Source organism: Oncorhynchus kisutch, linkage group LG8, assembly GCF_002021735.2.
Source record: "Oncorhynchus kisutch isolate 150728-3 linkage group LG8, Okis_V2, whole genome shotgun sequence".
In the NCBI taxonomy this organism is placed as follows: domain Eukaryota; kingdom Metazoa; phylum Chordata; class Actinopteri; order Salmoniformes; family Salmonidae; genus Oncorhynchus; species Oncorhynchus kisutch.
The window spans coordinates 70,107,880-70,120,954 of NC_034181.2; the positions used below are offsets into that span (position 1 = coordinate 70,107,880).

Here is a 13,075-nt window from a genome sequence, read left to right on the forward strand (position 1 = left end):
TCTAGACATAACAGGAGATGAGGTAGGCTAACATGTTTAACCTTTGCTGCTTTGAGTCTCCTCTCATACTGGGACTTCTGGTCTTCAAGATGGTCTACTTTCTCCTTGAGAAGTCTGAGCTCTTGAAGTATGACCTGGGGACATTGATAAAAGGATTTACAAATTGTACATGTCATTGTCACAAATGTACATCAACAGATAATGGATTGTTTAAATAGTCTGGAGACTATCAATTAGTCCATGAGTTCTATCTGCCAACTACTCAAAACACCACAGTGAAATGCCTCTTAAACGATGCAGTACAGTGCATGCAGCAACCCCCTTATCTACACAAGTCATGGGATAGCATTGGGTTTGGGTTTCATGAACTACACAAGTTGTGGTGAGGGGTTCCTTAGTGCAAGCATAGAGCTAAGTGTCAGAGCCTTGGGATCATTCCATACACAGGGATGGGACAACTAGGGTCAAAGGTCATGCAGACATTCTCTGCCTACACTCCACAGCAGCACTGCTCCTCAGAAGTACTGGAGCTATTCTCCACGCCTGGGAATGGGATCACGTCAGGAGGCTCCTCCAGCCCACTGTCATGTACCTCCTCTGGGCTACCCTCACAGGCGAGTCCCTGGTCTGGGTTTTGGGCCTCCGTGGACCCAATGTCGCTGGCCTCCTGTGGGCTGCTGTCAGCCTGGCCTGTTTTCTCCCAGATCCTGCAATTGATCTCCTGCTGAAACTTACACATCTGCTCCTGCAGCTCACTAATCAAGTTCACAACACTCTGACAAAGGGAAGAGAGAAATAAGGAAAATAAAACCCCAAAAGAATGAAAAGGGAAAGATGTGCGTGGTGTTCCTCAACGATATACTACCTACATTTTCTACACCCATTTAGTTAATAAAGTAACAGATGGAATGTTTAAAGCCATGCAGTGTTGATATGTTGATATGCCCAGAGGGTTGATATGTCTGAGTGAACCACAATGAGAAACAAAGGGCTGTGAGATCTAAAAACCCTCTGGGCCTGTGAAATAGTCTTGTCTAAATATGCTTTTGACCTACTGGAGTGAGAACAGGTACCTAATCTCACACGTGTGCGATACTGCCACACGAAAGGAACAGTCTAGTCCATTAGAGCAGGGCATGTTATCATACTTAGAGTGTAACAACCATAGAGCTATACCTGGACTGTGGAATTATCAGATGGTGTCCAGTATAGAGGACATGACATATATGGAGAGCTGTCCACAGCTATATATAACCATGAGCTTAGGGACTCCGCTCCACAGCAGGGAGGCCTAAAAAACGAGTCAGTGTGCGTGCGCATATTCACACACATACTATACGCTTGAATGGTCACACATGGCACATCAGAGGAATGTTCAAAACAGAGGTCTCATTCTCTCCAGTCAGCTGTCATAGGGAAGGCAGTGTGTACATGACCAGAGCATAAAGACTATTGCAACACATGTCCTTATATTACTAAGTGTACTGAATATCCTCTACATTATAAACCACAGGTATGGATCATTTCCTGTCTAAAGTGTTATGCTACCCGGGCTTGAAAGGGGTGGAGTCTCCTCATTTGGAAACCACCTGCCTCTGCAGCTCATACAATAGGCCAGTCATGATTTCATAAACATCAGGACTTTAGACTAAAACGTTACACTAAAAACTAAAACCTGTCGCCGAATTAAAGCCTACTCACCCTCAGGTTTACCCAGTCAACCATCATGGCTTCACATAGTACTGGATGTGCTCTGGGGCACAAAGGCTCTTTGACAAGCCATGTTTTGACAGTAACTACATACCTGTATCAGGTTTTGCAGTAGTTCTGAGGAAAAATGTTAGACCTTACCTCCATGTGGTGATGGGTGTAGGTAACCCAACATACCATATGGGCTTAAGCAAACACACATTTCAGGTTGAACTAAAACATAGAGCCATGACGAGTAGTTTCATTCCTAGGTAGTCCAGGAAGAGGGTGGAGTACATTTTACTGTCTTTAGCAGATGTTTGTCAAAGTCAGCAGCATTGTTATATCTCCCAAAACATGATCAGGACTTGTACATGCACTCCTGTCATTTCCTGGCAAAGCTCACTTCACTAAATATAAGTATCACAAGGGATGTGAAACAAACCCCCTCAGGGAAGCTGAATTATTTCACTACTCTATAGATGTTTAATAAATAAAATATTTAAAACATTTAATCAGTCTTGCTACAGTACAGTCTGTCTCAGGGACTCAACTCTAACCGCCTCAGTCATACATAAAAGTTTAGGATTACACTCATCACCCTCATGTGTCTGTGTCCTTACCTCTGCTTTATGCTTCCTTGCTATTCCATTAATCTGTTTCTCCTCCATGTCCACCAGCTTCAGTTTAAGGGAGGACACCTCTCCCATCAGGTCCAACTTCTGACTCTCCAGTGACGTCCTGCTAAGGAGCTCCTGCCACCAGGGGAGACACTTGTTAACACCAATCATGCAAATGGAGAAAAAAAAGTAGTACAACCACACCAAGCCCAAACAGAACTTTTACACTGGACACTAAAGAAGCTACCGTTTAGCTCTGTTCAGTTCTCTCAAAGTCAGACACTGTTCACACGGCTAAATATACACAGCCTCTGGGCACTATTTTTACTGCCCCTCTCACAGGCAGACTTACACAAGTACAAATCATGCAGAGGGGAGTGTGAAGCGCCCACAGAACCCTGCACAGTTGCCATACAACAACAACAACAACAACAACAACAAGAAATACTGTAGAGGCTCAGCACTTGCCTTCCTATTTAAATGAGGATTGCTATCAATCTAACATGATGCTGATTAGGACCTTGCTTGGGCCACTAATTATCCCTCTTTATCAGAAAAACAGTCTGCTTTGAATGTCCCTATTTCACTCAACAGCTAACTAGGTTGATTTCAGGCAGGTGCAAAGTCTCAGGCTGCCCAATTCTGATTTTCTTTTCACTAATTGGTATTTTGACCAATCAGAGCAGCTCTGAAACAGTGCTGATGTGAAAAGATCTGATGTGATTGGTCAAAAGACCAATTAGTGAAAAAAATATCAGAATTGGGCTGCCTGTGTAAACACATCCTTAAAAAGGTCCAAAGAAAATATCTGAGGCAGTCCAACCATGGGCATTTAAAAATGTAGCTTTTTTTTAAAGAGAAAATGGTTTGTTTTCTAAGGTTTCTGGGAGAGTGCACATGGAAAATATTAGAGCTGTGTCACTAATAAGAGATTTGCGGCTCAGGTCCAACGCCTCATAATGACCACGTCTCAAGGAAACAAACCCGGCCCTTCAGAACAACCCTGCCGTACAGCGTTAACCAGGGGTGTATTCATTATGGAAACTGTTTATCGTTTAACCTCTACGGGATTGGTTTCTTCCCTGTGGGACGGTTGAGCGAATGTGATTAGCATGAGGTTGTAAGTAACAAAAAAAATCCCAGGACAAAGACATATCTGATATGGGCAGAAAGCTTAACTTCTTGTTAATCTAACTGCACTGGCCAATTTACATTAGCTATTACAGTGAAATAATACCATGCTATTGTTTGAGAGGAGAGTGCACAATGATGAACTTAAATGTATTAATAAACCAATTAGGCACATTTGGACAGTCTTCATACATCATTTTGAACAGATATGCAATGGTTCATTAGATCAGTCTAAAACTTTGCACATACACTGCTGCCATCTAGTGGCCAAAATCTAAATGGTGCCTGGGCTAAAATAACAATGGCCTTTCTCTTGCATTTCATAGATGATGGTGCAAAAAAAATTTTTTTAACTAATTTTTTTTCTTTTACCAGATCTATATCTATTCTCCTACATTCATTTCACATTTCCACAAACTTCAAAGTATGGGTATCCTTGCTTCAGGTCATGAGCTACAGGCAGTTAGATTTGGGTATGTCACTTTAGGTGAAAATTGTAAAGGGTCAGAACCTTGAATGGAAACAAACGGAGCAAATCAAAAGTTTATTTTGGACAAATGCTGGTAGGTCCCTCCCCATTTCATTTATTTTGCTTCTGTTTAATAAACGTTTTGCAACAGAATCGAAGTTTGCAATGGCTAGCAAATGAAATGCATTGTTGGCATTTAATGACAGTCTAACAAATTTGGCCTACTATACAGAATTTGTTCAGGGGAACTTTGGAGCAGTTGAAAGCCTCTCCCTGGAATGATGATATACTGTAACAAAAATGCTTACTAGTATACAAAGTTTGTCCTACTTCAGTTTCCAGTTTGTATGGACTGACGATAGTCCTTTTCATGCATGTTGCTGTCATGAAGTTATCTTAGCTTAGTTGTAAAGAGGATCCTTGATTCTGACTGAGATTCCATGTCTGCTCTGAGCTTGAACTCTACTGCACCTCACAGGAGTGGGAGACATGGACACCTCTACTGATGACAGATCTGTCTCTCTCTCTCACACACACACACACACACACACACACACACACACACACACACACACACACACACACACACACACACACACACACACACACACACACACACACACACACACACACACACACACACACACACAGGGGGGTTAGGGGTGTGACTGACTACGCTCCCGGTCCTGTGCACACATGCCCAGACAGACCAGCCCTAGAGCAGAGCACCACGACCAAACCTACCAGAGCAGACAGCCGCTGCACACCAAGAATCAGTCCTGGATGGGAACAGACCACACTAAATAGTTGGGTTGTCAGAGACTTTGGAGCCCGGCTAACTGGAATCCCAGGGAGGAATTTCCTCCTGGGAAGCTGGCCTCTCTAGGACGCAGTCTACCATGAGACTCAGCATGTCTAGACAGTCTGCTAGGAGACAGAGCATGTCTAAATCTAGTCTGCTAGTGGACTGAATATAAGACTATTGTATGAGGAGTATTTGTGCCATGGGTGTGTGCTAGTCTTAAAATACAAAGTAGTAGATGAAAGCTTTGGATGTCCCCTGCTCACACATGCATTATTTTAAAGCATTCTAGTCATACATAAAGCAAATGTCATCATGTCAGTCTAAGGGAGAAGGCATAATAGTTGTGCTGCTGTGATGCAGACTTTCAGATCCCAATTTGAATAGAAACGGGAAGATACAGAAGTGAACCTGATAACCACACAAATCGAGGAAGTTGATATCATGCTGAAGCCAGTCTAAACTGAGACTGTAAATAAGGTTGGTGTTCAAAGGTTTGTATGAATGGAAGAGGACCAGAGTGTGAGGTCCTTACCTGCTGCAGCATCTCTTCTGTAGAGTTGAGCTTGTGTTGGTGTTCCTCCAGAGAACTTTCCAGATCACTGATCTTTACTCCCTGAGCTTCCACCTGGTCCGTCAGAACGCTCACCTGTGTGTGTGTGTGTGTGTGTGTGTGTGTGTGTGTGTGTGTGTGTGTGTGTGTGTGTGTGTGTGTGTGTGTGTGTGTGTGTGTGTGTGTGTGTGTGTGTGTGTGTGTGTGTGTGTGTGTGTGTGTGTGTGTGTGTGTTGTGTGTGTGTGTGGAATGGAGTAGAAACTTAGTCACACCAGTAGACAGCAATACTTCAACATTTCTGACCCCTTCTTTCAATGTTGTCAACCCTCTTGACCTCTGCTCATCCTTCATTCCCACACTCTCTTTCTCCCTCCCTGGCTCCATCCTTTACTCCTCCAGACCTGGGAAGTCATCTAACCCCACCATCCATATGCACTTTCTCAAAGTCATTAAAATCACCTCTCTTTGCCTGCCATCCATTTCAAAACATATCAGCTCCTTAATTGATATAGACTTAACACTGCCAAATTAAACAGTGCAAGTATTTCCAAAGCTGAATGAAGGACTCTTTGTCCTTCAGGAGTTTTTCTCAGTTCAGCCCATCAAGCTGGCTCTGCACTACTCATGATGTAGATAAAGCTGTTGAGAAAACAAACTAGCGAAAGAGCCAATCAGTTACAAAAGGCAGGGCTCAACCAGCCAATCAGATGGAGTTTAGTGGAGGAATGTGGTAGTGTGTACATGAGACCTATACACAACAACAAGACATCACATCTGCCAACAAACAGAGGTGTGTTGTAGCCAGCAAGTCTGGACCTGACTGCAGAAAAACCCTTACTCAACAGCCTTGAGAACTAGTGTACACACACACACACACACACACTTAAGAAGTACTGCCCTTGTACCTAACCCTTGTTGACAACAAAACAACACAGCAATGAAGGCCAACCACTGGATTAGCACCCCCCTCTCATATATTTACGTATATATATATATAGCTTTCTCTCTGCATCTCTCTCTCTGTATCTTTCTCTATCTCCTTCCCTCTTCCTCTCTCTTTTTCTCTCTTCCTCTCCCTCCCTCCCTTTCTTATGACTGATACATGATAGAGATACTACTGTTTATATTTTATAGAGGGCACCAAGGGGCCAATGCGGTGTAATGTATCCTCTTGTATTGCAGTAGGCTCAAATTCAACTCTCTCCGTCTCTCTCTCTCTCTTCCTCCCTCTCTTATGACTGATACATAAGGGGGCCAATGCAGTGTAATGTATCCTCATGTATATCAGTAGGCTCATATTCAACTCGGGGGATTCAACTTCAGCTGAATTTAAATAATTTCTGTAGGTGAAGGATATATCCATTAACACAACTCTTATTGTTTTATCCGTTATTTTACCAGGTAAGTTGACTGAGAACACGTTCTCATTTGCAGCAACGATCTGGGGAATAGTTACAGGGGAGAGGAGGGGGGTGAATGAGCCAATTGTAAACTGGGGATTATTAGCTGACCATGATGGTTTGAGGGCCAAATTGGGAGTTTAGCCAGGACACCGGGGTTAACACCCCCACTCTTACAATAAGTGCCATGGGATCTTTAATGACCTCAGAGAGTCAGGACACCCGTTTAACGTCCCATCCGAAAGACGGCACTCTACACAGGGCAGTGCCCTGGGGCATTGGGATATTTTTTTTAGACCAGAGGAAAGAGTGCCTCTTACTGGCCCTCCAACACCACTTCCAGCAGCATCAGGTCTCCCATCCAGGGACTGACCAGGACCAACCCTGCTTAGCTTCAGAAGCAAGCCAGCAGTGGTATGCAGGGTGGTATGCTGCTGGATATATGCTAATGTGCAGCGAAACACACTATTCTCTCCCATACAAACACACAAAAGCAAAACATACACATGCATGCACTGTTTATGCCATAAGGTAATCTTACCTGGAGGACAAGGAACTCTTTGTCTCCCTCTAAGCGTGTCAACCGTTCTTGGTTAGTCTCACCGTTCACAGGAGACCGCTGGTTTACCTACAGAGGAGTGGTCAGTTACTGGTCAATTTGTGGTCAGTACAAATACAACTGTGAAGTGAGAGGAGTTACCCAGTGTCAGCTCTACCTTGAACCAGGGCTCTCTGAAATGAAAGCTCAGACTCTGGAGAGAACAACAAGAACACACACACACACACACACACAGCACTGGTATTACATTTTAAATAACCTATTGTGGCCGTGAGTGTGGAATTCTGTAAGAGGTTTATGCTTCTTAAGCTTTCATCAAATGATGTTGAACCTTTTAGTATTCTAATAATTTGATATTTGCTTCTCGACCAAGTGTGCAAGACCTCGGGCCTTCCTAAATAATGGCTTAGCCGTTCATATAAAGAATGAAACAAAATCAGAGCAAATTGCTGAGAAATCCAAACTTTTTTAAACCACAACCATTGTAAGTTTGTGGCGCAGTGACCGCGAGGACTATGTAAGAATACTCTTCAGATCTAACTGTTTTAGATTCAGAATCCACAGCATGTGGCTGGAGTTTAACTTCCTTCACGAGTCATAGGAAAAAGAAGACAAAGTATGCATATAGCCATATTATCTTTTGAACAATAGAATATGCAAATACATTCTCTCTTCAGCTATTTCAAGTGCTGCAAATAACACATTTTTGCCCAACATAAACATCCTGTAAACAAGTCCAAATAAGCAAGTCAGTTTGGTAAAAGAGAGAGAGACTTCGTATATAATCATCTATCAGGCCATTTTGTGTCCAAGTTAACCCCGTAACAACAAGGTCCAGATGGTACGAACCAGCAAAGAGTTAATCACATCTCCCTAATGACAACAAGATGGTGAAGGAGAATTCAGGAATGGGCTGATCGTAACTGCATCCAGTCTAGTCCTATCAGGTCTATTTCAGGTGCGTCCTGTACTGTGCCCCCAGAGGAAGGACAAAGTCTGAAGTGAAAACACATGTTGCCCAACCATTCATCAATTCTCCTCAGGTACTATGACCTCTTGACCTGTCTGGTGTTTATCTTTCACACATTCCAGTATACTCTTCTCCCGACACATGTTTCCTGCCCCTAATTGGTGATTGGTCACTGGGACCTTGATTGCTGATTGGCCGCAGGGACCGTGAAATAGGTTAAGCCTGGTGCACAAGCTCACCATACCAGATCTGGTTCCCATTTAGTGACTCGTTTAAATATTTTCCTCCTATCCTAGATAACATCCATTCAGCCACAGACTCAGATTAGCTTACACATTCTTCACTGAAATTCAGTAAAAGTTCCTCAACAGATGAATTGACAGATTAGCCATATAGCTATTTGAACCATACGGAAATTAAATGTTCCTGTTGTGATACCATGTATGAATCGCCTGCAGAGTTATGGATATAGTTTCCTTATGGAAAAGCACCTTTAGTCAATCTGTTTTCTCTGTGAGAGCTTCCCATGCCTGGAACCCACTGTCATCAGACACGCATAACTGCACCACCTATCCCACCTTCACAAAAAAACGAAGAAATGGTTAAAGGCCAATCAGACTTGTGAACATAATCCCCAGCTGTGTATTGCTGCTTTCCATGTTGTCTGTAGCATGTGAGGTGTGGAAACACTTGCTTTTATGCATTTTGTTTTGTTGCTTTTGGTGCTATTGTTCTATGTTGCTCTGCATGTGCTCACTGCTCATTGTTTGTCTGTATTGTAATTGTTTTAAGAACCTGCCCAGGGACTGCGGTTGAAAACTTTTACTGAATCGTTGTTTAATGTGCACTGTCCCTGTAAAAATAAAAATGAACTAAACTTATATTAGTAAAATATTATATTATTCCTGTTCAGTAAACAAACACAGGGAGAGTTGGGTCCCTTGTGGCTCAGTTGGTAGATGCCAGGTTTGGATTCCGATGGGGGACCAGTACGACCAAGATAATAAACAAGGTATGGAAATGTATGCTCTCACTGCTGTAAGTAGATACGAACGTCTGCTTAATGACTAAAATGTTAATGTAAATGAGAGTTCAAAGTGTTTTCCAGAAAGCTGGTTACCATGTTTTATTGAATGCTACCTGTTGCTCTTCAACAATTCCCAAGCTTTTCCCTATACCGGTCTTTTCTGTGAAGGTGTAGAAATGACAGACAACAGAACAGGTGAGTACTATGCTGCCCTACCAAGCAAAAAGGCAGTAACTGCTCATTTAGTTGAAAATGAGTTCATGTCATTTTTTGCTACATTAAATACATGCTTAATCATGTGGACAAGTATCCTGCCTCTATTGTATTGTGTTATGGAGAAAATGGGGGTCATGTTAGTAGTAAATGCATAAAGTTACTGTGAAACCAAGGTAAATTAAAGCAATTTTTCTCAGTTTCACGCTATTAGCATTTACTGCCTTTTTGCTTTTTAGGACAGCATGACGCACAAATTTCCAGCTTACGGTCAAAACAGGGTCTGTACTATCAATGTTGCCAACTGTGTTACAATGAGCAACTCCACAATACACGTCTTTCTCCATGTGCATCACCAGTATGCAAGGAATTTCACTGTCTGTGTAGAATAACAAAAAATAGATTCCTCTATACAGATGTATAAGCAAGGTAATGCATGAAAGTGAAACCTCAAAAAGCCTCTTACCTTTTTCAGCCAGGCAAAATGCTTATAACAATCGATGTTATACTCCATTCTGTTGGCCCATTGTAGCTTTCACTATTTCCTTCCTCAAACTCTACACTGCAACTTATCCCGGCAAGGCAGTGAGGCTCCACACACACACAGAGAGAGAGACAGAGACAGAGACAGAGAGAGAGAGAGAGAGAGAGATAGATAGAAAAGAGAGTGATTAATAAAGTAGGGATCAGAAAGAAAGATACTATATCACTGTTAATCTCCCTGAAACCTTCTATCTTCTTCTTCCCCTCCTTCCCTCTCTCTTGCTGCAGAGAGACTGTAGTGGGGACCCTATGGTGTGCTGTGTCTGGTTCGGACCCTGGCTGTGTGGTTTGGAGCCCAGACAGAGGCAGGCTGAGAAGTGGCTAGTCTCTAATATCAGACTGCAGCTCTACGACTCAAGACCACGCCAGCTGGCTCCTCTCCCTCCCTTTCTTCTCCCTTTTCTCCTCCCCTCTCTCTCTCTTATTCTCTTTCTCTCTCTCTCGCTCTCTCTTACGCACACACACACACACACACAGACACACACACACTCTCTTTCTCTTGCTTTCTGTCTGTCTCTCTCTTTTTATGCCTCTCCCTCTCTGTCTCATACACACCCCCCCCCCTCTCTCTCTCCCTGAAGTACCCGTCGATGTAGCTACTTTTGTGATCTCTCTAAAAGGGGCTCGGGAGAGAGGGAGCATTCTTCTACACATGCTTGTCACAGATGTGGTACAGACCAGGAATGGTAGGTAGACAGAGAGGAGGGGGAGGAGGAAGAGAATGAGGAGAATAAATAGGCGTGAGGAGAAGGATGGAGGTTAGGTGAGGAGAAAGAAGGGGGAATAGGAAGTGTAGTTAGGTGGGAAGATTATTAGATGTCCCTTTCCTTACCCTGAATGTGCATAGTAAGTATGTGATAAAGTTTATGTGCAAATAAAATCAACATCAAAATGCAAGCAGGAAGGAGTGGATAAGGAGAAGAAAGAGGAGGAAGGGATGGAGGAGGGGAACTAACTGCTCCCAGTCTGAGCAGCAGCAGCTACCTCTGGATCTCATTACAAGTGGCAGATCAGAGACCTCTTTTCTGGCTCCTACTTCTGGGTGGAGAGGAGATGGGAGGGGGAATCCACCCCTGAATAAAGACCACCACCAAACAGACATTATGCCTTCATGTACCCTATAAATACTGTACATGATCTATAGTTTTGTTCACCCAGAGATTTTGCCTCATAGTGGAGATACAGCCATCAGAGCCTTAACGCTAGCTCTCCCAGAGTCTAGCAATCCATTTTGACTTGTTTTGATTTTCTGAAATCGGATTACTATAAACTGTTCGGTGTTGAATATATTGTATGTGCCCACTCCACAAACAGGCTGTCAGGATTGCTGAGTGAAAGTATTATGTGCTGATGAATGTCTCATGTAGGTTTGATGTCACTGAATACATCAACATACTGTGTGAAATAATTGAAAACATCCAACTGCTACCTAGCCAGACCACTAGAGGGCACACTCCCACTACAACGCTATCTTCTACAGTGCCTGAATGCTGTCAGCTAAGAAAGTGTTCTCTATAGGGATATTGTAAAGACATTGTATGTTGTATTGACTGCCTCTATGAGTAAATGCAGTGTGTCAAAGTGCTGTGCTCTAATGGTCTTTTAAAATGTACACTAGTCTGCACAGATATATATTCATGATCTCATGTCACCAAAGTTGTAGCCCTATTCCGGGAATTGCTAGAATTTTCATTATTAGCATTATGCTAGCCTGTATTACCATCTCTATGGGTGATGTCACTGTTTTCTCAGTCTTAGAGCAGTCTGCTGGGGGTCATTAGCACTATGCTATCTTCATTATTAGCATTATGCTAGCCTGTATTACCATCTCTATGGGTGATGTCACTGTTTTCTCAGTCTTAGAGCAGTCTGCTGGGGGTCATTAGCACTATGCTATCTTCATTATTAGCATTATGCTAGCCTGTATTACCATCTCTATGGGTGATGTCACTGTTTTCTCAGTCTTAGAGCAGTCTGCTGGGGGTCATTAGCACTATGCTATCTTCATTATTAGCATTATGCTAGCCTGTATTACCATCTCTATGGGTGATGTCACTGTTTTCTCAGTCTTAGAGCAGTCTGCTGGGGGTCATTAGCACTATGCTATCTTCATTATTAGCATTATGCTAGCCTGTATTACCATCTCTATGGGTGATGTCACTGTTTTCTCAGTCTTAGAGCAGTCTGCTGGGGGTCATTAGCACTATGCTATCTTCATTATTAGAGCCGTGTGTCTTGTGCCCCTTACGGGAAAGAGAGTGTGTGTGTAAAGAAAATATAAATCAAACCTTACTGTTGTATTTGTCTTTCTTGCACCGATTTTGCTGACAGCTGCTTTACTGAGGAGCGTTTTTACATTCTATGACTATGACATGTGGTGTTATGGACCTTAGTTGAAGCAATTGTAAGTTGCTCTGGATAAGAGTGTCTGCGACCAATTGAGCCAGTGTCGTCCAATTGGGCCAGTGTCATCCAATTGGGCCAGTGTCGTCCTAAATGTAAATGCAATAAAAATGATAGAGTATAAATGGAATAGATCAGGTGGGGGAAGAACAGAGGCAGCTTCAAAGACAAGCAGAAAGATTGATGTACAGTAGACTACTGTCAAGGACCGTCTAATCAAAACCTGCAGTTTCCCCCAGTAAATATGCTCTAGTTGAAACAAACTCAAACTCAATCCCAGTATCTCAAAATTCAAAATCACAAGAGGAACTTTCCTTTCCTCATTTCATGTAAAATCTAAAGTACACCATTTTTTTTAGATTATGCTTAGAAAGAACTGAACACATTGTAACATTCCTACTCTAAGTTAATCTATTTAAATCTCAATTAAACCTTCAACACATTATGAAATACCAGTCTAGAGAGAGCAGTAATTGCAAACCGGATTGTCTTTGAGGAGGTCTTAATAAAATTTGAATCTTACCAGCGATAATGTCATCCATTTACTCCAAGGCTGCCTCCATTTGCTCCAAAGCTTCCTCCAGCATGTGGCTGGCATCTGACGCCATGGCAACGGGCTACTTCATACACTGTTACTCACCAGATCACCATGCACCGGTAGGAGAAATTGAAAAAGAGAAAGAGAGAGAGGGGGA

General features: G+C 42.7%; 1 protein-coding gene across 6 annotated transcripts in view; it reads right to left on the reverse strand.

The window, feature by feature from the left end:
* LOC109882514 (liprin-beta-2) overlaps positions 1-10,370 on the reverse strand; it is a 29,290-nt gene extending 18,920 nt beyond the window's left edge. The window contains exons 1-6 of one of the 6 annotated variants that reach the window (XM_031831049.1): positions 8,074-8,244; positions 7,366-7,417; positions 7,207-7,293; positions 5,247-5,360; positions 2,313-2,444; positions 42-134 (exon numbers count right to left, since the gene is read on the reverse strand). In XM_031831049.1, coding sequence (XP_031686909.1) covers positions 42-134; positions 2,313-2,444; positions 5,247-5,258 — 237 coding nt within the window. In that variant the 5' untranslated portion in view covers positions 5,259-5,360; positions 7,207-7,293; positions 7,366-7,417; positions 8,074-8,244. The other 5 variants (XM_020474625.2, XM_031831050.1, XM_031831051.1 and 2 more) reach the window with 5 other exon arrangements.
* Between the last annotated feature and the right edge of the window lie 2,705 nt (positions 10,371-13,075).